Source organism: Rhinopithecus roxellana, chromosome 18 (genome assembly GCF_007565055.1).
Source record: "Rhinopithecus roxellana isolate Shanxi Qingling chromosome 18, ASM756505v1, whole genome shotgun sequence".
NCBI classification, from domain to species: domain Eukaryota; kingdom Metazoa; phylum Chordata; class Mammalia; order Primates; family Cercopithecidae; genus Rhinopithecus; species Rhinopithecus roxellana.
The window spans coordinates 78,690,641-78,714,902 of record NC_044566.1 but is presented as its reverse complement, the minus strand read 5'-3'; the positions used below and the strand labels follow the sequence as shown (position 1 = coordinate 78,714,902).

Sequence of the window (24,262 nt, the reverse complement as noted above, 5' to 3'; positions counted from 1 at the left end):
ATGTCCATAGAAATATCCATATCTAAGAAAAGAAATACAAATATTTTTCATAAGTGACACAAATATTTTAAAATCATAGTATGTTATTTTTATTTTGGGAATGTACAGAATAGAGTAGTTTTGCGTAAACACATGCAAACTTTTTTCAAAATTTATTCCTTATATAAATATTACTTTTATAGGATAGCTCCCAGTCTCATCCTAATGGCAGAGAAAACAGTTTTACCTACATGAGTTCATTTCACGTGAGCAAACCTCTCTTCTAATTAGTGGCTGATTCCTGAGTTTTACCTAAAATACTTGATGCCATGTAGGGTTCACATTTAGCAATCCAGAGACCACAGGAAGAGTAGCTCGAGGGTCCTAACGATGCCTTCACCTCACAACTTGGTCAATAAACAGCCTAGAATTAAATTTTATGTCGATGCTCAATATTCTGTTAGATCTTCTTCCCCATCCTCATCTTAGCTAATGAGCAAGCTTGCTATTTTACAGAGAAAATTAAAGCAGAGGAGAAATTCTGTAAACTCCCATCACCCATCTGCCTGCACCTGTGCCTTTCTATTCTGCCTTTCCCTTTCAAACTGCCAGTTCAGTTCAGCCTCTTCCTTGGGCCTAGATTCTGTCCCCTCTTGTCTACTTAAGGACATTGCTGCAGTAATTCTGCCCTCTTTCTTGAGATCATTGATTTCCCCTTCAGTGTTAGGTATTCTCTATTGAAAGCTGTCATTTCTTCAGTTTCTTTCAAGAGAGAACCCACTTTTGAATTCACTCCATTAAGACTTTTGTCCTTAGCTCCCACAAATTTTCTTGCCAGAGTCACCTATGATCTCATGTTGATTATTCTCTTCTTTTGGAAACCTTTCTTACTTGGCTTCAGGATGCCATTCCCTCCTGGTTTTACACCTGGCTCTTCCTGTATTTTCTTTCATTCATATTTCTCCATCTTTCTTTTTCTTTTGAGACAGAATCTTGCTCTGTTGCCCAGGCTGGAGTGCAGTGGCACGATCTCAGCTCACTGCAGCCTCCACCTCCCAGGTTCAAGCGATTCTCCTGCCTCAGCCTCCTGAGTAGCTGGGATTATAGGTGCGCGCCACCATGCCTGGCTAATTTTTTAATATTTTTAGATGGGGTTTCACCATGTTGGTCAGGCTGGTCTTGAACTCCTGACCTCGTGATCTGCCTGCCTCAGCCTCCCAAAGTGTTGAGATTACAGGGTCACCACGCCCAACCTCTCCATCTTTTAAACTATAAGCACTGTGACCTTAACGCTAGGTCCTGGAGATACCCACCTCTCTCTCTCTGCCTAGCTCTCTCTGTCTCTGTCTCTGTCTCTCTCTCTGTCTTCTATACTCACTCTCTTGTTGAACCCATCTAATCTCATGGCTTTAAATACCATCTAGATGCTAGTAACTTCCAATTTTCTGTCTCAGCCCTGATCTGTCCCCTGAGTTCCAGACACATATAATTAACTGCCTACTGACATCTCACCTTGAATGTCTATAAGCTTCTCAAAATTAGTGTGTCCAAAACGAAGCTCCTGATCCCTTAAGCCATCACCCATCTTCAGTCTGTCCTACTGTTGCTCCATTTTTTTCTAATTCCTGTGGCCCTAAATCGTGATGTCATCCTTGCCTCCTCTCCTTCTCCTAGACCTCACGCTGGATTCGTCAACATATCATCCTGTCTGTACCTTTAAAGTTATATCCAGAAGCTGGCTGCTGCCTAACCACTTCCCTTGCTGTCGCTTCTGTGTGAACCACCAATGACTCACCCTGGATGAGTGCAGTGGACACCTGCCCATTACGCTTGTCCATTTTCCACACAGTAGCCAAAGGGTTCCTTTGAAAGCAACTTAGATCATGTCATTTCCACACTGAGCACTGCACTAGAAAACAGGGGTTTCTGTCTCACCAAGAGTAGAAGCCAAAGTCCTTTCAAGGCCCTGCAGGATTTAGATCTCCCACATCTCCCACAACTGCCTCTCCCATAATCACATGCTCACTCCCTCTCATCCAGCCATGGCGTTTCCTCACAGTTCCCTGAACACACCAGGAAAATTTGTGCTTCAGGACCTTAGTACTTGATGTTCTGTCTGCCCAGAACATTCCTCCCTCTGATATTTGTATTGCTCATGACCTTGCTGACTTCAGATGTCTACTCATATCTTACAGAGAGTCCTTTCTCTAAAATTGCAACTATTTTCCTCAAATTTTTATATCTTTCCAAATTTCCCCCTTCCCTGCATTGTTTTTCTCCTTGGAAATGTTCGCTAAAATCCCTTCTATTTTACTTCTCTTGTTTATTATTATTTTTTCTTCCCTATCTCCCCACCCCAATTTAAATTTCATGAAGGCAGGGAATTTGATTTAGCCATAGCCTGTCACTTATTTCGTCCTCTTACGTAGCACACATTGGAATTATATTTTGATTTAAATGTTATTAAATGCTTTCATTGTCGCAGCACTGTGTCAGGCATATTTTCACATTTAATTCATTTTTCTTAGGTTGCTCATCAGATAAGCATTGTGATTTCCATTTTGCATATGAAAAACCTGAGACCTAGGGGTTATTGTATCTTTTCTGTAGATAAACATAGATACTGGACCCAGGCTTTAAGTGGAAACCCTCTAAATGCATGATGTGTACTTTTCTAATATGTGAAGCTATGGACTGCTTCCTTTTAAAAATAATAATTTTGATTTTGTGTATGTGTGTGTCTAGTGAAAGACAGGGTCTCACTCTGTCACCCAGGCTATAATGCAGCGGTGTAATATGATGACTGTTCACTGCAGCCTTGACCTCCCAAGCTCAAGTGATCCTCCCACCTCAGCTTCCTAAGTAGCTGGGGCTACAGGCATGTGCCACAACTCCTTCCTGGTTTAAATTTTTTGTAGAGACAGGGTCTCCCTATGTTTCCCAGGCTGGTCTTGAACTCCTGGTTTCAAGCAGTTCTCCTGCCTCTGCCTCCACAAAGTACTGGGATTATAGGTGTGAGCCACCATGCCCCAGTTGACTTTGGTTTTGAAAGGGAATTGGAAAGTGACGGTTCTTGCCTGCTCCTTTGTCATCTGACTTCTTTCCAAGCATATCATCTTCTGTCTTGTTACACCAGGACTTAACTCAGCCACTTTCGGGGAGATTTTATTCTGTCTTTTTTTTTCTCTCTTTGAGACAGTGTCTCACTCTGTTGCTCAGGCTGGAGTGCAGTAGTACGATCTCTGCTCACTGCAACCTCTGCCTCCCAGGCTCAAGTGATTCTCCTGCCTCAGCCTCAGGAGTAGCTGGGATTACAGGTGTGCACCACCACGCCTGGCTAATTTTTGTATTTTTAGTAGAGATGGGGTTTTGCTATGTTGGCCGGGCTGGTCCTGAACTCTTGACCTTAAGTGATCCACCAGCCTCATCTCAGCCTCAGCCTCCCAAAGTGCTAGGATTATAGGTGTGAGCCACTATGCCTGGCCTCATTCTGTTTATCAAATCACGATTCCCCAGATTTTTTCCTGTGAGTTGCTCTTTTATGTTTTCTATCTGATCACTTTTACACATTTGTAACAGTCTTAGGACAAGAAGGCACAGGTCTATCTTTTACAGAGGGAATTCAACTGGACAAACAGTGAGACGGCATGAGAGGAGAGAACTCAGTAGAAAGGTTTAAGAAATGTCTCTCTGATAATTTGGCCTAACTTAGAGGCCATCAAAAAGGCAGCAGTTAGAAAAGAGCTGAACCGTAAATGGGTTTGGAGCAAAGTAGCCAAGAATACTAAAGTCTGGTCTGAGAGGAAACTGTCTTGGCTCATAGCCCGAGGGTCAAAAACAAAGCTACTTGTATGACTCTGGTTTAAGTCACAGAGATACTCTTGATTTCTTTGGCCCCAAATAGTCTAGTCTCTTGTAATTTCATTCTTTTCTTCTTCAGTGGTTTGATGTTTGATGTTAACAGTTTATTGCACATCTGTAAAATAAGACAATGGGGACTGGTGATTCCTTCAGGGGACCCTTAGTTTTACAGTTTTACAGTTCTATTATTTTAAAATCAGTGTATTATTCTATTCTGTTTTGAATCTAGACTCAGTTTTAGACTCCTATTTTACTGTGGAAAATTTGCTTTAAAGTAGTAATTTAGATTTTTAATTAAATACAAAGAATCTCAAGTATTTTAGGATAAAAGTTCAAATGAGATTGTCAAACAGCTTCACCCTAAAAACCACAGCACGAACTGGGTGGGCTTCTAAGGCTACTGGGGCTGGACAAATGTATAGGAATAATTAGTGTTTCCTTGAATATAAATGAACTGATACTTGGCATCTATATATCTTCCCACCATTTTCCATTGTATGAAGACAAAATTTTAAAAAGCTCAATTAAAAATTATAGCATTAAATGACCAAATCAATCATTTCTCAAGATGCTGAATTTTACTTCATACCATTACGCTTTCAACGTTATCCCCATGTTGCGTGGATAGTCTGTAAACTAATCTTAATGGTTTCTCAAACAAGCAGAATTAATTACAAAGGAAATCTACCCTTCCCCTAAAGCCATGCATTACTTCCAAAGCAAATATATTTCTTTTCCATACTGTCTCTGTTTGAGTGAAACTAGTTTAAATTGCTGTTCTTTCTCATTAGGCAGTTTCTCAGTTTACTTGTTCCCTAATGTTTTTCCTCAACTTTTTTTTTTTTTTTTACACTTCTCTAAATCTTGCTCTACCTACTGTAGTTATTATAAAAGATGAATAATATCAAGCAGTGAAGCTTATACCAATTGTAAAATAATTGATCCAGTTCTTTTTTGTTTAAATATGTTTTAGGAAGCTTATTCTGACACTGATATCCGTCATATCTATTTTTAAACATTTATTGAAGTTCATCGGTTATCAGTGAACCATGTGAGGAAAAAAGACATTGTGCTGTAGATTAATCTCTTATCTCTATAATTAGTAAGCGTGGGACACTTGTGATTATTTAAACAGTATAAGAAAGACTACAGTCATCAAAATTAAAATGTTTCTTTTTAAAGAAAGCTAAAGCTTTGCTCTTTAGTCCCAAACAATCTGTGTATTTCCTGATTGCAGAGTCAGGAAATACTTAACTTTTGAAGCAATAACGGTTACTCCTGGGAAGTTTTATAATTGGCTGCATAGTGATAACATAGACTTTAATAAATACAATAAAAATACCCCCGGCTTATTTAGAAAGAGAGAACTTCTTCAGTGCAACCGAGAGAGCTAATACTGAGGACGACACCAGTTTGGCAAAATCATTGCTCTTCGTGACCACCTCCAGTTTCCAGCTGGCTTCCTGATCAAAGGTATCTTTCCTTAGTGCTTTTTAACTTTCCAGATTTTCTCCTGTGTTCGTTCAGGACTTTGAACATCAGTGTGGGTTAGTTGTAGAATTCGTTTTATTTTGAAGTCAGGTAAAATGTAGTTTATAAAATGTTAATGGGTTTCTTGAAGTATGTTAAATAACTATGATAACTATTGAGAAAGAACAGCATGACATCAAGGAATCTAGAGGCATTTTTTTTTTTTTTTTGTCTAGAGTGAGGAATTGCTTTAATGTCTTGAGTCTTGGTACTTTAGTCTGAATTGTTTTAGTGAGGTCAGTGAAGGTGTCACAACAAAATACTAGCTAAAGGTGGCACTGTGCTTTTTCTAAATACTATGAAACCCTTATTTTTGTTGAATTGATCCCTGTGTGTTAATGGAAATGAATCATATTAACAACTCGCACACTACTTCAGGTTTAATCATAAAGGTGATTTTTCCCTCTCTTGATTGTACGTTATCTTGCTTTTATATTGGCATTAATCCAAAAATTAACGCACAGAATGTGAATGCCCGTGAGACCTTATTGACCATCTATCAAGTTCCCCCATTCACTTTGCTCCTGAGGAAGCTATCTGGCAGAGGTGCAACAACTATTCCCAGAGGCCCTGAGCAAAATATTGGGAATAGAATATAAACCTGTCAGTCCCTAGTTTGGTTGAGCCTTTTTGAGTATCATTGTTTTGTGTTAAAGATTAAATGCTGCCACGGAGTAAAAATCTGGCTTTGAATTGGTGTAAATCGTCATTAGACTCTGTGGGTTGTAGGCAGATTCTGAGCAGCGGAATTATTTGTAGCTAGAATATGTAGGCGGGGTGTGTAGCTTGAGGTGCTCTATAACATTTGGAGTTGTTCTGGAAACATACTGTCACTTCCCAGTTTGGGTGAATGGTGAGCAGAGTGAGAAGCCACTGCTTTCTAATTTTGGGTGTGGCAGATCTCTTGAGTCATCAACAGGAATTTACTAAATTTGTCTCAGTCCTGAAGCATTTATATCAGAGTTTTAGGTAGTTTTTTACTTCTATATATATGCCTCTGTTTGCTGACAGCGTTCATTCAAGTTCTTCTGAGCCCAGATCATTTTCCCAGTGGCCACGGGGAGGAATTCTAGTAAGCAACAAGATCAGCCTAACTCAGTCTTTCACTTAAGAGCTTATGGATGATGGTACAGGAGAAAAAGATATTGAAAAGATGCTACACATATAAGAAGGATTCGAATTCATTCAGCAATATTTGTAAATGTATGTATAAATATATGTCAGTCAACACTATGTATGCTACAGGAGAATCCTGTGATTCCAAAATATTGTATATATGTACAACTACTGGATAGAAATTTTATTTCTCTTGCGTTGTTTCTGATGAATCCCTTAAATAAATGCTTCAATACAAGATTTTCATGATTCTCTGATCGCTCATTTCCCCACCACGGGTATTTTACTGTGCTTATATGAGCAGTGTGTCCCTTCTGGTGTGGCCTGAGCTAGTAGTCAGGGGCTGTATAATGCTAGATTTTATACTGCGTGTTTCACATGAGGATAAGCGAAAAAACAGAGCTGTTGTTAGCTCAGTTTTGCAGTCTCTGTAACCCATGTCATTGAAAGTTGCGGTTAGTCATAACCTGAGAAAAGGTAGTAAAGGTAACTAGAACCAGTTTTGTGTTATAATATTAGCATCTTAAATTATTAAAGATTAAATTACAGACCCAGTTCAGAATTCAAGATGATAAACTTTGCTTATATAAATTAGGTCACTTACAGAATTACATTTAGGTGTTGAGCTTTTACCTGTAGTCACAGGGAAGGATCCTGGGAGACTAGAAATTCAGCCACAAATCAGTTTTTCATGTAAGAACTCTTGATATGGCGGTAGAGAAATTCAAAAGACTTGACACAGTTAAGGTTGAATTGACTTTATGTGCAATCTCAATTGTAGAATGGAACTCTGAGGTTGTATGTAAATCATTTTGTAACAAGATAAAATATCTGCACTAAAATCAGTGCTACAGGCAGTATTTCTGATTCTGTACTCTGTGGAGACATTTTTGGAGGCATACTTGGGTTAAAAATTAGATGAAAAGTATTTAGTGGAAATCAGACAAAAAGATTTAGCTATACTTGGGTTAAAAATCAGATTAAAAATATTTAGTAATCAGATGAAAAATAGAGAGAAAGAAGAGATCATTCTCCTAGGGCTTTGCCCACTAGAATCATTTTACTTTTTGCAGGTTTGCAGGGTTCAGTGTCAGCTAGCTCACTCTCCGTATCTTCGACCCTTGTCAAGTAAGGTAAATCACATACTAAGGCAGTAAGAAAATGACAGAGGGTTAAGGTTGCTAGTCACATGTTAACACAGATACCTGACTTTGTCCCTGAGACATGGCAAGTGTGCGGGTGAGTCACTGAAGCTACAGCATGTGGACTCTATCCTTTCATAGGAAATACTTGGTCTAGCAATCTGTAATTCTTGTGATTTTAAAACTATGAATGCTCTAGCAGTATATCTCAAATAATTACAACAGCCCCTCCTTATCCACAGTTTTAGTCACCTGTGGTCATCTGTGGTCCGAAAATATTAAGTGGATATGGCAATAAACTGTTAACATCGCTGAAGTCAGAGACCTTGTGGGAGGAATGTGCCTTGCATGTTGGAGAAATAGCAAGGAGGCCATTGTGGCTGGAGCTGAGAGAGTAAGAAGGAATTTAGTAGGAGATAAAATCAGAGAAATGAGGTGAGGATGGAAAGATGAAAATCCAGGTTGTCTACCTAAAGGTCATGTGGATGACCTTTAGCCACGGTGCAGATTTAATCTGTATGGATATCATATGTGGATGGCCAGGGCCCTGTAGCACACTGTGAGCTGGTTGTCTTTTACATTTTTTTTTTCTTTCTTTTCTTTTCTTTTTTTTTTTTTTGGAGACAGAGTCTCGTTCTTGTTTCCCAGGTGGGAGTGCAATGATGTGACCTCAGCTCATTGCAACCTCCCCCTCCCGGGTTCAAGTGATTCTCCTGCCTCAGCCTCCCGAGTAGCTGGGATTACAGGCACCCGCCACCATGCCTGGTGCCTGTAATTTTTTTGGTATTTTTAGTAGTGATAAGGTTTCACTATGTTGGCCAGTCTGGTCTCGAACTCCTGACCTCTGGTGATCCACCTGCCTCGGCCTCCCAAAGTGTTGGGATTACAGGTGTTAAGCCCCTGTGCCCGGCCTTGTCTAAAATTTTACTCCTAATGAAAGGGAGACCTATTGAAGGGTTTGCATGTGAGCAATAGAGGCGAGGTAAGATTTCTCCTATACTCCCTTAGGATCTCTGACTGAAACTGACAGGAGACAGGTTAACAGGAGAAAAGCATACTAATTTTATTTTGTGATTTTTACATGTACATAGGAGCCTTCACAAGAAAAATGAAGACCCAAAGAAGATAAAGGGTCTGGGTTGGATAAAGAGTAGTAACTTGTGCAAATGCGACAAGACAAAGAGGTTTTGGCTAGAGCAGTTGATTGTGGAAAAGTAACTAGGAAGATAAAGCGTCAATTAACAAGATTTTTATGTTAGGTTTCTCTCAACTGCAGTTTGCTGTGTCTAGTGATGAGTATGTCTTCCTTTCTCCTTTATAGTGAGGGGGAGTTTTACCTCCTGATTTTAGGAAGAAAAAAGAAGATGAGAATACCTTTCTCACACTTGCAGTTTTTCAAGTATCTTGAACTCAAAAATAATCAGTATGCCAAAGTGGCATATTTTGGGGTGGCAAATTTTGACCCCCTAAAGTAACATGACTTGTGTTAAAAAGGATCATTTTGGTTTTGAAAGTAAATTGAAGCTGGCAGGGGAAACTAGCTGAAAGGTTATTGTAGTAAACAAGGTGAGAGCAGATTAGTGTTCTCTCTTGTTAACTATAAACCAAAAATAAAATTCCAAGTCCCTGTACCCCCTACCAGTTGAATGGACCCCTCCTCTTGTTCAAGGTCACTCCTAAGTTAACCTGAAAAACTAGTTCAGACCATGAAGGGAAGTGGGGGTTGGACATCCCTCCTTATACTCTCCTTCCTTTGAAATTTAGGCACAGCTGACCAGCATTTAATATTAAAACAGCCTTAAGACTGACAAAGCAGACTCTGTAGCAGTAAGATACCAACATGACAGATAACAGGCCCTAAAAGAAGGGCCCTGAAAAGGCCCTATATTTTACCCCAAAATATATTTATTTAACATGTTTTGAAATGGTCCTACAAAGCTCTCTTATGGGGAAAACCATAGATTTTTCCTTCCCTTTCCAGGTCTTTTTCCTGGTCAAGGAGAGAATTAACTAAGAGTCTGGCACCTTTTAAAGTCTGATAAGAAACATTTACAATCTATTTTTTGTGAAGCCTGCTACCTGGAGGCTTCTACATAATAAAAACCTTGCTTTTCACATCCCCTTAACGTAGCCGGGACACCACTCCCTTCTACTGATTCCAGCTCTTTAGATAAACTCTTACAACCAATTGCCAATCAGGAAATTTTTGAATCTACCTATGATCTGGAACTGCACCACTGCCCCCACATACACCCCCTCCCCCACCCCTTTTGAGTTCTCCTGCCTTTGTGGATCAAACCAATGTACATGTTACATATATTCATTGATGTCTTATGTCTCCCTAACATGTAGAAAACCAAGCTATAGCCCAACCACCTTGGGCACATGTTCTCAGAATCTCCTGAGGCTGTGTCATGGTCATGCCCTTAACCTTGGCAAAATAAACTTCTAAACTGATTGAGACCTGTCTTAGATACCTTTTGGTTTATAGAATGTACGTCATTTTATTTATCTCTTCACTTGCTGATGGACATTTGGATTGTTTTCAGTTTTGGAGTTGTGAACCCAGAAAATCTGAGACAGGTCTCAGTTAATTTAGAAAGTGTATTTTGCCAAGGTTGAGAATGCGCACCCATGACACAGCCCCAGGAAGTCCTGATGACATGTCCCCAAGGTGGCGAGGGCACAGCTTGGTTTTATACACTTTAGGGAGACATGAGACATCAATATATGTAAGAAGTACATTGGATCTGTCTGGAAAGGCGGGACAACTTGAAGCAAAGGCAGGAAGACTCAAAACAGGGAGGGAGTTTTTAGGTCATAGATAGGTGCTACACAAATGGTTACATTCTTTTGAGTTTCTGACTAACCTTTCCAAAGGAGGCAATCAGATATGCATCTATCTCAGTGAGCAGAAGGGTGACTTTGAATAGACTGGAAGTAGGTTTGCCCTAAGCAATTTTCATCTTGAGTTTTCCTTAGTGATTTTGGGGACCTAAGATATTATCCTTTCACTGGGTATTGGGACAAAAGTGCCTTTGAATATTTGTTTGAAGGCTCTCGTGTGGACATGTTTTCCAGTGTTTTAATCTCTAGGAGTGGAATGGCTAGGTAATGAAGTAGGTCTGTATTCAACTCCTAAGAAACTGCCAAACCATATTCTAGAGTGGTGTGTCATTTTATATGTCTGTTTATAATGTACTAGAGTTCCAGGTGCTCCCACGTCCTTGCTGGCAGCCTTCTTTTTATCTTAGCCATTTTAAGAGGTATATAGTGGTATCTTATTGTGGTTTTAATTTGCATTTTCTCTGATACTGATGCTGATGAGGGATGTCTAGGTTTTAATCTCCTCCTCATCAAGAAAGGTTATTTTATCCTCATGGTTGGAACTTTGGTTCCTTTCAGCTGAGGCACAAAATAACTTCTAAAAACAATCAAAAGACATATTATGACATAATAAGTTGGCAGTGGCTTATATAGTTTAATGGTTTTGTTTCTGGGAGACTCACTTGAAGTGGGAAAATATAATCCTGCTCTTCAATTTCAATTAATTTTCATTACATTTTAATTTTACGTTAAAGTCATTTATGTCAAATAGTATAAGTGTACACTCTGTCTTGTGTAGTGTCTATTACTTTGTATATTATTTAGGATAAAAATACATTCCATATGGTAATAATTGGGCTAGGTAAATGTAAATTGTCTCAAAACATTCAACTAGAATCAGGGTTGTAATTTTTTCCCCCAGGTTCCTGATGTTATTAGCAGCATAAGGCAATTATCTAAAGCCGCCATGAAAGAGGATGCCAAACCCAGCAAAGATAATGAGGACGCCTTTTACAACTCTCAGAAGTTCGAAGTCTTGTACTGTGGAAAGGTGACCGTGACCCACAAGAAGGCCCCCTCAAGCCTCATCGATGACTGCATGGAGAAGTTCAGCCTGCATGAACAGCAGCGCCTGAAGATCCAAGGCGAGCAGCGCGGTGTGGACCCGGGAGAGGACCTGGCTGACTTGGAGGTGGTGGTGCCCGGGTCCCCCGGAGACTGCCTGCCGGAGGAGGCGGACGGCACCGACACCCACTTTGGCTTACCTACCGTGGCCAGCCAGCCTGCCCTGACCAGCTCTCGGGTCTGCTTCCCTGAGCGGATTTTGGAAGATTCTGGCTTTGATGAGCAGCAGGAGTTTCGGTCTCGGTGCAGCAGTGTCACCGGAGTGCAAAGGAGAGTTCACGAGGGCAGCCAGAAATCCCAGCCACGACGGAGACACGCGAGTGCGCCCAGTCACGTCCAGCCCTCGGACTCGGAGAAGAACAGGACCATGCTCTTCCAGGTACGCCTGGCCGGGCGCTGTCTGCCCTTGCCCCAGAAGGTGCCAGACGGAAGCAGCTGGGCATCCAGTTCCTCCCAGCTCCACCTCTATATAACGAATAATCTAACTTTTGTTTTCCCATTCAAAGCAGATAAGGCAGGTGGAGAAAGAGTGCACAGCAAAGTAGGGAAGGGGCGAGAGGCAGATGTGGAGTGTGGAGTGTAAGAAGTAAGGCAGTGGGAAAGGAGGAGGAGGAGGAGGAAGCAATTCGTGGAGATCCTGAACATCGGGTAGAGAGAATAAGAATCTATCACCAGCATTTGCTTTGGGGTGATTCTCAAATAAATGCTTAAAAAAAAATTTGTAGGTAGGGCACAGGGGCTCACGCCTGTAATTCCGGCACTTTGGGAGGCCGAGGTGGGCTGATTACTTGAGGTCAGGAGTTCCAGGCCAGCCTGGCCAACATGGCAAAACCCCGTCTCTATTAAAAAAATAGAAAAATTAGCTGGGCGTGGTGAGGGTGCGCCCGTAATCCCAGCTAATCAGGTGCTGAGGCGGGAGAATTGCTTGAACTGGGGAGTCGGAGGCTGCAGTGAGCTGAGATCGACTCCTGCACTCGAGCCTGGGCAACAGAGCGAGACTCCGTCTCAACAACAACAAAATTGTGAAAAGTCAGTCTTTAAAGATATGAATCTGAGAGAGTGCGATTTAACATGGAGAAACAAGGGATTTTTTTCTAGAGAAGAAAAAACTCCAGAGACTCGTATGTGTGTTTTGAGTTGAGAACACACCAATTTATGCTGTCACACCGAAAGAGGTTAACGAAAGACCATTGACCTAAAAATGTACTGAATTGGATACTAAAATAATTTGATGCAAGCTGTAGTATTGGTATAAAAGATCATTCTTAATTCTAAACATTTTTGAATGTTGTACAGGATATAGAAGGTGTCAGGTTCCACTTAAAATAACTTAATTCATAACAATACCCTGTAGAGAGTCTTTAATCCTCAGCTTGTAAGATTTGAGTTTCCGTGGGCCAAAAAAAAAAAAAAAAAAAAAAAAAAAAAAAGGCTGACTATCTTTTTTAAACTTATTTTAAAGATTTCCAGAAAAGGAAATTCCGGAGTATTTTGGTTAACAGTACCGGTGTGTAATATCAGAAGTTTACTTTATCAGAAGTTCATGAGGCTTTTTTTCCACAAATGATAATATTTTATTATAGAAAAAACATCCCAAATGTAGGATTTCATAAACACCGGTAGGCGAACAAGTACAGCTTCCAAAGTAAATTCAAAGTAAAGAGGCAACACTTACAAACATTTCGCCTTAAGGAGAAAATGTGATGTTCTCCTGCAGAAGTGATCCCATGCAGAACACAAATGTGGCTCCATATCTGTGAAGGCATCAGATTTCCTTTCTGAGCTCGGTATGCCCATTTCAACAATCGAAAATGATGGCAAGAAGTGGCATTGATTATATTACTACTTGATTAAAAAAACACACCCCCGATTAAAAACAAAAATTAAGAGACAGGGTCTTGCTCTGTCATTCAAGCTGGAGTGCATTGGTGTAATCACAGCTTAGTAGAGCCTTGACCTCTGGAAGTTCGTATTTTGTTTTTTTCGTTGGTGGTGGTTTTGTTTTTAATGAACTCAAGGTATGTCATTAAAGCCTCTCTAGTCTTCGGTGACGTGTTAACTGAATTTCCCCTTTTCTTGGGGCTATCAGATTTGTTCTTTTTTTTAGCTAGTCACAGTTCTTGTTAATTTTTCTGAATGGTTTATTTTCAAAAATTTTAATTCATTAGCCCAATTACAGATATATCCTTTTGCTGACCATTTGGGAGAAAGTATGATTATAACTTTTTTTTGAAATTACTATTTTTAGAAATCATGAAGTGAGGAAAGGTTGCACATTTTTTAAAAAGACAGTTTCTAATCTGAAAAATATTTGTTTGTATCTTATAATAATTGAAGACTAACTTAATTTTCATACTTTTTTTGACAGAGGAAAGAAACATTTTTGAGGCAGCTGATATTTGGGGTTAAAAATATTGGTTGGATTAGATGTTTAAGTACATATGAAATAGATACATCTGGGATATTGCATTTGAATCTATATTATTAGTTTAATATTTGATTATAAAGTAAGATGTTAGATCCTTGTGAATTGAAATTAATTGGAGTGCTTTTATTTTTAAGGTTGGGCGATTTGAGATTAACCTTATCAGTCCAGACACTAAATCAGTTGTGCTAGAAAAGAATTTTAAAGATATCTCCTCTTGTTCTCAGGTATGTATCAAAGTATATCACAGTATGTGAAGAGACCAATTCAGCCTTATTTCAGAATTAACAATAAAATAACTGGGCTTGACCCCTTCAAATTTTAATTTTTTTTTGAAATTTAAGTTTTTATTCTTAAAGGGAATTTGTCTTAAACTAAGGGCTCCTGGGTTTTTGTCTATGGCAGCTTCAAAATCCTGCCCAGGTCGCTTGGTGTCTGTCCTAACAGTTTGTCCTCATTTTAGTCAACTCTTTCTCACTGTAATGCCACTTCATCCAATCCCTTCCAGTGATGGAATTTTTGTGGTGGTGAGTTCTTTTGAAAATACCTGCACAGTTAGTTCCTTGGAATGCTGGCCTGTGGGACTTGTGGGTGTAACTGAGTCATGCTTGCTCTTTATACCATAGTAGGTAGTAAAAGGAGAATGAGGGTTTCAGCTTATTTTAATGTAAATACTAAATTTTGAAAATAGTTTTGTATTTTTCTTTTATTTATTTTTAATTCACAAACTGTGTATTTAAATGTTTTTAAAATAATCAATACAGCCAAATATATACAAGATTATATTAGACATTGAAGAGATTACAAGATTAAAAAGAACTTTTGAAGATGTCAGATGGAAGGAGTATCTAAATCTAAATGTAGGGAGATTTAAAAATGCTCCTCTAAGGAGGTGCCTGGAATTGAGAATTCACTTCTTTTCTGCCTAGTGACTTACCTTCAAGGAGTTGGATCTTGCCAAGGTCCTTACTTAGATTTTATTGTCACTTCTTTTCTGCCTAGTGACTTGCCTTTAAGGAGCTGGATCTTGCCAAGGTCCTTACTTATATTTTAATGTTGAAAAATCATGCCGGCCTATCTTGTTTTCTTTATTTACTATCTTTTTAAAAATAATTTGAAGTTAGCATTGCTATAGATATGGTATTCAGACATTCTTCCCTTTGAAGATAACAAGACAGTTTTTGTACCTTTATTTATTTATTTATTTGGAGACAGGGTCTTCCTCTGTCATCCAGGCTGGACTGCAGTGGCGTGATCATGGCTCCTTACAGCCTTGACCTTTCCAGCTCAAGCAATCCTCCCACCTCAGCCTCTCCAGTAGCTGGGACCACAGGCATGTACCACCATGCCTGGCTACTTGTTAATTTTTTATTTTCTTAAATTTTTTGTAGAGACGAGGTCTCATTATGTTGCCCAGAATGGTCTTGAACTCGTGGCCTCGAGATCTTCCTGCCTTGGCCTCCCAAAGTGCTGGGATTACAAGCATGAGCCACCATGCTGGCCAGTTTTTGTACACCTTGTTAATTGTTTACCCCAGTCTCAGCTAATACAGTTCACATCTGATATTTTGTTTTAATATACTTTCTATTATATGGAGACATAAAATTACATTGTGTAGATAAAACTTTTCTACTCTAATAACTTTGTCAGCAGTTGACATAAGGAGGAATATATTGTAAATTTCTAAATTCCTACTTAAAAGACACAGAAATTTTAACTGAAAACTATTTATTAAGCATTCTTGTAATTCCCAGTTTACTGGTGGTCCCTGGGAGATCGTAAGTGCTGTGAGGGCAGGTGTCTAAGGCTGTGGTGTCATTCTGTAGGACATCAGAGTCAGATGTACTCAGACAGAGCTTAACCCTGAGGTGTTCAATACATGTTGAATAAATGAGCACTTTACACGTGGTGGGCCTTATGCCAAATACTAAAGAGAGAGTGATGTCTGAACCGAAGCAGTTCCTACCCCAGAGCACCAAGGGGCATCCTCAAAAGCTGTGCCTCCCACCCCACACACTTCCCGAGCTTCCTGGTGAGAAAACTCTCAGTGTTCATTGGACAGCTAAAAGAAAAAAAAAATAGAAAGAAATAGAAAAAAGAACTAGCCAAACCAAAAATTGGAAGTTCAGATACAATTTCTTGTTTCCCCTTTGTATGTTTTTAAAGTCAAGATGTGCATTCTGATATTCTGGTTCAGAAAAAGAAATAAACAGAAGCAGGAGGGATATTTGTGGAAAGCCCTGACTTTCATTGAGGTAATTGTCAGGTTTAGCCATCTGCTCCTCACTGAGTGGCTGGCCCTGTTCTTATTACGTCTTTCCAGGGAATTGAACTCATGTAATGTGGCTGTTTTCAGGAATAGCCTGATTTTTAATAGTGCACACCCACAAATGCTTCTTTCTTCAAAAGCTGTCGGACTGTTTGCCTGGCAAGCATGGCGACTACAGGAGTGGTTTTCTTTCCTGGAAACGTTGCCATTGCCTCAGGACCCTCCGAGCTAATGAGGTCCTGTGAATTTTTCCCATTTAGTACTAAGCGAGTAAAGGATATTCTTAAGTCACTAATAAATTGTACCAAATTGAGGCCCGTGTGGCTAGAGTTGTGGAGGTGAGAAGGGAATGTTATAGGAGATAAAGCCAGAGGAAAGGAGATGAGAATGGAAAGATGAAAATCGAGGTTGTGTATCTAAAGGTCATATGGAGGGCTGGTAGTCACCGTGCAAATTTAATCTGTATGGGTATCATATCCATACAGATTGCTTACTTTCACCTCAAGAGTTGCAGCCTCTCTGCTCTGTACTTTTTCTTTTTACCAGAATTGATTTCCTTTTCTATTTCCATTGGATAGATTGAGCTTATGATAACAAAATAGGGGTTGCCATTTATCAAGCATCCTAGGAATTATATTTCTTAGTTCTAAATCTCGAACATTCCTGACAGTAGGTGCTGTTACTACTGGTTTATAATGAGAAATGGGTGCTCAGAAATAGTCATGAGCAACCCAGTGCAAAATCACGTATCCCACAATTGAATCAAGATTTAAGCACAAATCTGACTTCAAAGCATGTTTTTCCTTTTCACTTGGATTTAGGTGATTTCAGGACAACTTTAAATTTTTTACCTACCTGGCTTTTCTAAGTACTATGCTTGCTATTAAGGTGTTGTCTACTTACCGGTATGTATACATTTAGACTGAATGAAAATCACAGATGATTCTGATTTTTTTTTTAAAGGAGATATAGAGGTTACTTAGCCTGGGTCCAGGAAGTACAAGGATTCGTCAGTGTGGATAATTGGCACCTGCAATAATTTCTTTAACGTATCAGTCTTTTAAGTGTGGCTCCTTGAGTGTCTGTAAAGAGACAAACATTCTAGTGTTTTTATGCATACTTTAGGGAATTGCATGCCATTTAATTTGAGTATTGTCAGTATTAGTTTTTCTCAGATTCTTAGCCTCAGATAGATAAGAACAGTGTTTATGATGAATATCAGACTGCCGTGCTAAGAAGACAGTAAATTGAAAACTCCATTATTTGCAGACATGGGTGGCATTTTATTACAAGACACAGTGGATCATAGCATCAATATTTTTCCTCCTGTGGCCTTGAGTCGCAGAGTGTTTATCAGATGTAAAACAGTCTGCGTTGGTCTCACCTTTTATTTTATGTATCAACAGGCCACTGTATGAGTTTGCTATGGCATTATGTCCCCCCTTCATCGCTGTGAAGAAAAAATTCATAGAACCGTGAAAGCAGAGAACTGATGTTGCTTTCCATATTGTTGATTAAAAGATATATTCCCATAAATTTTTTATTGCACTTCTTCCCCTCCATCTAGGGTATAAAGCATGTGGATCACTTTGGCTTTATCTGCCGGGAGTCTCCAGAGCCTGGACTTAGCCAGTATATTTGTTACGTGTTCCAGTGTGCCAGCGAATCTCTGGTAAGTAGTGTTACTGCTGTCTGCTTGCTCCTGCGGACACATCGGTCGAACAGAAGACTTGCCTGTTAGGAGCCCAGGTCTTGCAAAATGGCTATCTATGGGAAGAAGAAGGCATCTAGAAATATGTTTTTCCCCTTCAAAGCAGCACAGCAGTAGAAAAGCAAAAACAAATTGTCATGGTAAAATATATGCCTAGATACTTTCTTGGGTTTAATAAACCCAGTCATGGAAACTTGAGCATTTTTAAAAGGTAGGAAAAGACTAATAATAGGAGAAAAGCTGTTACTTTTTTCATTGCTCATATGAGAAGATAAGGAAGGGCATTGATCTTTTATTTTCTTAATTGCTATAACATCACAGAATAGATAATGCTTGTGTCAGCAGAATAGAGAGCTATTTTGGTTTTCTTCCTTTATTTTATTAGTCCCTTCTTCATTTTTAAAATATCATATTTGTTGTGGTCTTACTTTAACTTTCATTTTCTTCTTTGGCATTTAAAAGTCAGTTCTTACCTTTAACACTACCCCTCTCCTGCTCTCAACTAAAGGTAATTGGAGTTCAAGAGGAAACATGTAAGGCAGGCTTGGACATATATCTGAGTGGCTAAGAAATATGTTGACTTTTTTTCCCCTCAAAGTTTTTACTTATTCTTGCACTTATGCCATCTCCCCATATCATTTTAACACAAACCTTTAGACATACACATCACCATTTTTAGAAAAGTTTACAGAAAATTATTTTCTTAGACATGTGATCCTCCCACCAGGATTTCTCCCAGGGAAACACGTAAAACTTCGTCATATAGAAATTAGTCAGGCAGCATTGTCCTTGTGCCCTTGGTGCATATCACAATTATCCCTGCCCGACTCTTGCCTTCCACGTTCCCAGTGTGGACACCGAGGTTAGAAATAATGAAGAAGTAGGAGTGAATTTGTTCAAAGGCACTTTGTGACCAGCAGCCTCTGGCCTTCATCTTTTTCTCTAAAAGATATAAAACTCCCATCTCTAACAGTTTCCTATTCTTGAGAGTTCCATTTGAGTTTTGTCCTTCCTCTAAATAACCATACGTATGAAATATCCACATGTTGATATCCAGGGACTGTTGCTAAATAGGTTGCATTTAGGACTTGAGATAGAAATTTGAGATTGTCATTGTGTAAATGACAGTGCAAGACAGGTTAGATAGAACTGGGGGAAGAAAAAGAAAGAAAGCCAAAGAAAACCGATGACCTAACATTAGAGAATGCCAACAAAGTAAGAGTTTGGTAGAAAGTGATATCCTAGGATGTTATTCCACACACGCCCCACTCCCCACCCATTCCCTGCACGCTCACACCTCACTCCTTCTCTGTGTCCCTCCTCTACTCTAGGGCTGATCCTTCTACCACGTTCTGGATCCCCCACTCTGCTACCTTTCTAAAACCTATCATATACCCCATATGTTTTATTTTGGAAGCACCATTTACCTAACTTCTCTACTTAGAAATGCTAATGTATCTCTTTCACATTTTATATGCAGTTGTTCATCAAATCCTATTGACTGAAAGAGAAGAATGTCTCTTTTCTCCATTCTCCCACTTTTCTTCTTTGCTGCCTGATTCTAGGCATTCATCTTCTTCACTTTGGCCCTTGTGTAAGTGTTAGTGTCCTAACTAGTAATCCTGCCACTGGTTTAATTTGCCATCTCTTCATTTTCTACATTGTGCTAGAGTTTTATTTTTCACAAAATTTCCTCCTTGGAACCTGGTTTATGCCTCACTGTTAAGGGACAAAATCCAAATTGTGTAGCACACAGCGGGGCTCACTTCATTCTCTAGCCTCATCTGCACGTAGACTGGAATGCCATGCCCTTTCGTGACCTTACTCACACACGCCGTTCGTCTTACAAGCTCTTCTCTGGGTCAGACCACAAAGACCGCTTTGATGGTTGGTGTGATACTGCTTTTAGTTTGACTTGCTACTGAAACCCACACATGTTGGTTAGTTCATGGGATGTAAGGACTTGAGTGAGAGGCTGCAGCTCTCTGAAGGCCCACTATGGCTCACAGTACTACAGCTGAAACTTAGAGGTCACCATTCACTGCATGGAGTGAGGAGTGTACCACGTCAGAGGATGCCAGAACCAGGGCGTGCTGCCTTTCATACTGTCCAGCTGGGAAGGAGGCCATGTCAGCCTCAAGAATCTGGCTGTTACTAAGCAAGGAGAGTGTGTAGTGCTTTAGTTATCTCTTTTCTTTACTGCTTTTAATTTTGGAAGTGAAGCAAGCCTGGCTCTGCCCTACTATACCCTGAGTACCATTCCCTTTCTTTTCTACTGCATATTTTTCAGGCCCCAGCTTACATATCACATCCTACTGAAGTCTTTCCTGACCCCCTGTTTTGCAGGAATTGCCTCCTTTAGTTGTGCTATTGTTAGTTCTCTTACTATACTTTATTCCTAGGTCTCTAACAGTTCTTGCCAATCCCCACACTCACTCATCTGTTGCATAACCACCTATTCTACTTGATTGTGAGTTGCACAGATTTTGGACTATCTCTTTTACGTGTTGTGTCATGGAGGTTCTAGGATAGCAGGTGCTTGGTACTTTTGTACTTTGAGTGATTGAATGACTGCATTACTCTTAACTTCAGGCAATCATTTTCTAGGTGCTGGTTTAATCTGTGATCTCTGGAGAACTTGCACTAAAAGGAAAATGACGTAAAACTTTGTTACTTCTAATCCTTTTTACAGGTTTTGTTTTGTTTTTAGTTTTCAGTGTTTTCATTTTGCATTCATGCATGTAGAATGAGTTTTGGAAACAGGGAATCATAATAGAAAGTCTGGGAACATGCTGCATTTTTCCACCTAGCGTGATCTGTGACTAAGGCAACAGACTTGACTGGCTGTGAATGCCTTCCCACTGCTTGAAGCTGTGTCAGAATCTGAGGTTTGGCATAATTATTCTTAAGAACAGGACTATGCTGGGATCTTTCAAACCATGTTTAATTTTATCAGTAAGCATCTTAACTGAATAGTGAGGCATCAGAACTGCAAGTCTCAAGAAAAATTAAACGTAAATTTCCTTCATAATGGAGGATTGCTTAAGGAGCTGATACATAGACCAAAACAAAGCAGTCAATTAAATATTATCAGTCTAAGCAGTGTTAGGAGTGATGTGGCTTGTGTAAAACAATGTATTGCAACACCACGCATGCTGATTTACCTTCTCTGAGTACCAAGAATGCACAATTAGCATTTTCTTTTGCTTCTTTGTAATAATTGCTATGAATTTGTAAACAGGGTAGTGTTCTGACGGGCCCTGGAGGGCTATGCTGGAAGTTTAGATGATCAGTTCTTCCTTTTCTCCTCCCTTTGTCTCTCCCAACCTTCTCCCTTCTTTCCTTCTCCCTCCCTTTTCTTCCTTCCTTCCTTCCTTCCTTCCTTCCTTCCTTCCTTCCTTCCTTCCTTCCTTCCTTCCTTCCTTCCTTCCTTCCTTTCTTTCTTCTTTCTTTCTTAAAATAGTTGTAGGCAGGCAGCTTAATCTTGTTTAACCAACCCTTGAGATTTGTAGAAAACATTATTTCTTCAAAAGTGCTTTCTCTAAAATAGGGTTTAAAGAGTGTGAAAAAAGTACACGTAGACTGCTACTTACAAATGAAGAAAATGTAAACTCCACAGATGCAGACCTAAATATTCAGGGAAAGTATAACCAAAAGACATCTACAGAACTCTCCACCCCAAATCAACAGAATATACGTTCTTCTCAGCACCACATCGCACTTATTCCAAAACTGACCACATCGTTGGAAGTAAAGCACTCCTCAGCAAATATAAAAGAGCAGAAATTATAACAAACTGTCTCGCAGACCACAGTGCAATCAAACTAGAACTCAGGATTAAGAAACTCACTCAAAACCGCTCAACTACATGGAAACTGAACAACCTGCTCCTGAATGACTACTGGGTACGTAACGAAATGAAGGCAAAAATAAAGATGTTCTTTGAAACCAGTGAGAACAAAGACACAACATACCAGAATCTCTGGGACACATTTAAAGCAGTGTGTAGAGGGAAATTTATAGCACTAAATGCCCACAGGAGAAAGCAGGAAAGATGTAAAATTGACACCCTAACATCACAATTAAAAGTACTAGAGAAACAACAGCAAACACATTCAAAAGCTAGCAGAAGGCAAGAAATAACTAAGATCAGAGCAGAAGTGAAGGAGATAGAGACACAAAAACTCTTCAAAAAAAATCAATGAATCCAGGAGCTGTTTTTTTGAAAAGATCAACAAAATTGATAGACCACTAGCAAGACTAATAAAGAAGAAAAGAGAGAAGAATCAAGTAGACACAATAAAAAATGATAAAGGGGATATCACCACCGACCCCACAGAAATACAAACTACCATCAGAGAATACTGTAAACACCTCTACGCAAATAAACTAGAAAATATAGAAGAAATGGATAAATTCTTGGACACTTACACTCTCCCAAGACTAAACCAGGAAGAAGTTGAATCTCTGGATAGACCAATAGCACGCTCTGAAATTGAGGCAATAATTAATAGCCTACCAACCAAAAAACGTCCAGGACCAGATGGATTCACAGCTGAATTCTACCAGAGGTACAAGGAGGAGCTGGTACCAATCCTTCTGAAACTATTCCAATCAATAGAAAAAGAGGGAATCCTCCCTAACTCATTTTATGAGGCCAACATCATCCTGATACCAAAGCCAGGCTGAGACACAAGAAAAAAAGAAAATTTTAGCCCAATATCCCTGATGAACATTGATACAAAAATCCTCAATAAAATACTGGCAAACCGAATCCAACAGCACATCAAAACAGCTTATCCACCATGATCAAGTGGGCTTCATCCCTGGGATGCAAGGCTGGTTCAACATACGCAAATCAATAAACATAATCCAGCATATAAACAGAACCAAAGACAAAAACCACATGATTATCTCAATAGATGCAGAAAAGACCTGTGACAAAATTCAACAGCCCTTCATGCTAAAAACTCTCAATAAATTCGGTATTGATGGGACGTATCTCAAAATAATAAGAGCTGTTTATGACAAACCCACAGCCAATATCATACTGAATGGGCAAAAACTGGAAGCATTCCCCTTGAAAACTGGCACAAGACAGGGATGCCGTCTCTAACCACTCCTATTCAGCATAGTGTTGCAGGTTCTGGCCAGGGCAATCAGGCAAGAGAAAGAAATAAAGGATATTCAATTAGGAAAAGTGGAAGTCAAATTGTCCCTGTTTGCAGATGACATGATTTATGTTTACAAAACCACATCGTCTCAGTCCAAAATCTCCTTAAGCTGATAAGGAACTTCAGCAAAGTCTCAGAATAGAAAATCAATGTGCAAAAATCACAAGCATTCTTATACACCAATAACAGACAAACAGAGAGCCAAATCATGAGTGAACTCCCATTCACAATTGCTTCGAAGAGAATAAAATACCTAGGAATCCAACTTATGAGGGATGTGAAGGACCTCTTCAAGGAGAACTACAAACCACGGCTCAACAAAATAAAAGAGGACACAAATGGAAGAACATTCCATGCTCATGGATAGGAAGAATCAATATCGTGAAAATGGCCGTACTGCCCAAGGTAATTTATAGATTCAGTGCCATCCCCAATGAAGCTACCTATGACTTTCTTCACAGAATTGGGAAAAAACTACTTTAAAGTTCATACGGAACCAAAAAAGAGCCCACATTGCTGAGTCAATCCTAAGCCAAAAGAACAAAGCTGGAGGCATCACGCTACCTGACTTCAACCATACTACAAGGCTACAGTAACCAAAACAGCATGGTACTGGTACCAAAACAGAGATATAGACCAATGGAACAGAACAGAGCCCTCAGAAATAATGCCACACATCTACAGCCATCTGATCTTTGACAAACCTGAGAAAAACAAGAAATGGGGAAAGGATTCCCTATTTAATAAATGGTGCTAGGAAAACTGGCTAGCCATATGTAGAATGCTGAAACTGGATCCCTTCCTTATACCATATACAAAAATTAATTCAAGATGGATTAAAGAGTTAAATGTTAGACCTAAAACCATGAAAACCCTAGAAGATAACCTTGGCAATACCATTCAGGACATAGGCATTGTCAAGGACTTCATGTCTAAAACAACAAAAGCAATGGCAACAAAAGCCAAAATTGACAAACAGGATCTAATTAAACTAAAGAGCTTCTGCACAGCAAAAGAAACTACCATCAGAGTGAACAGGCAACCTACAGAATGGGAAAAAAATTTTGCAATCTACTCATCTGACAAAGGGCTAATATCCAAAAT

At 39.5% G+C, this 24,262-nt stretch overlaps 1 protein-coding gene across 2 annotated transcripts in view; it reads left to right on the top strand.

The window, feature by feature from the left end:
- Positions 1 to 24,262, top strand: part of TBC1D4 (TBC1 domain family member 4) — a 129,959-nt gene that overhangs the window by 38,129 nt on the left and 67,568 nt on the right. The window contains exons 2-4 of one of the 2 annotated variants that reach the window (XM_030922341.1): positions 11,377 to 11,958; positions 14,142 to 14,231; positions 17,841 to 17,945. In XM_030922341.1, coding sequence (XP_030778201.1) covers positions 11,422 to 11,958; positions 14,142 to 14,231; positions 17,841 to 17,945 — 732 coding nt within the window. In that variant the 5' untranslated portion in view covers positions 11,377 to 11,421. Of the gene's footprint in view, positions 1 to 11,376; positions 11,959 to 14,141; positions 14,232 to 17,840; positions 17,946 to 24,262 lie in introns of those variants that run through there. The other variant, XM_030922342.1, reaches the window with a different exon arrangement.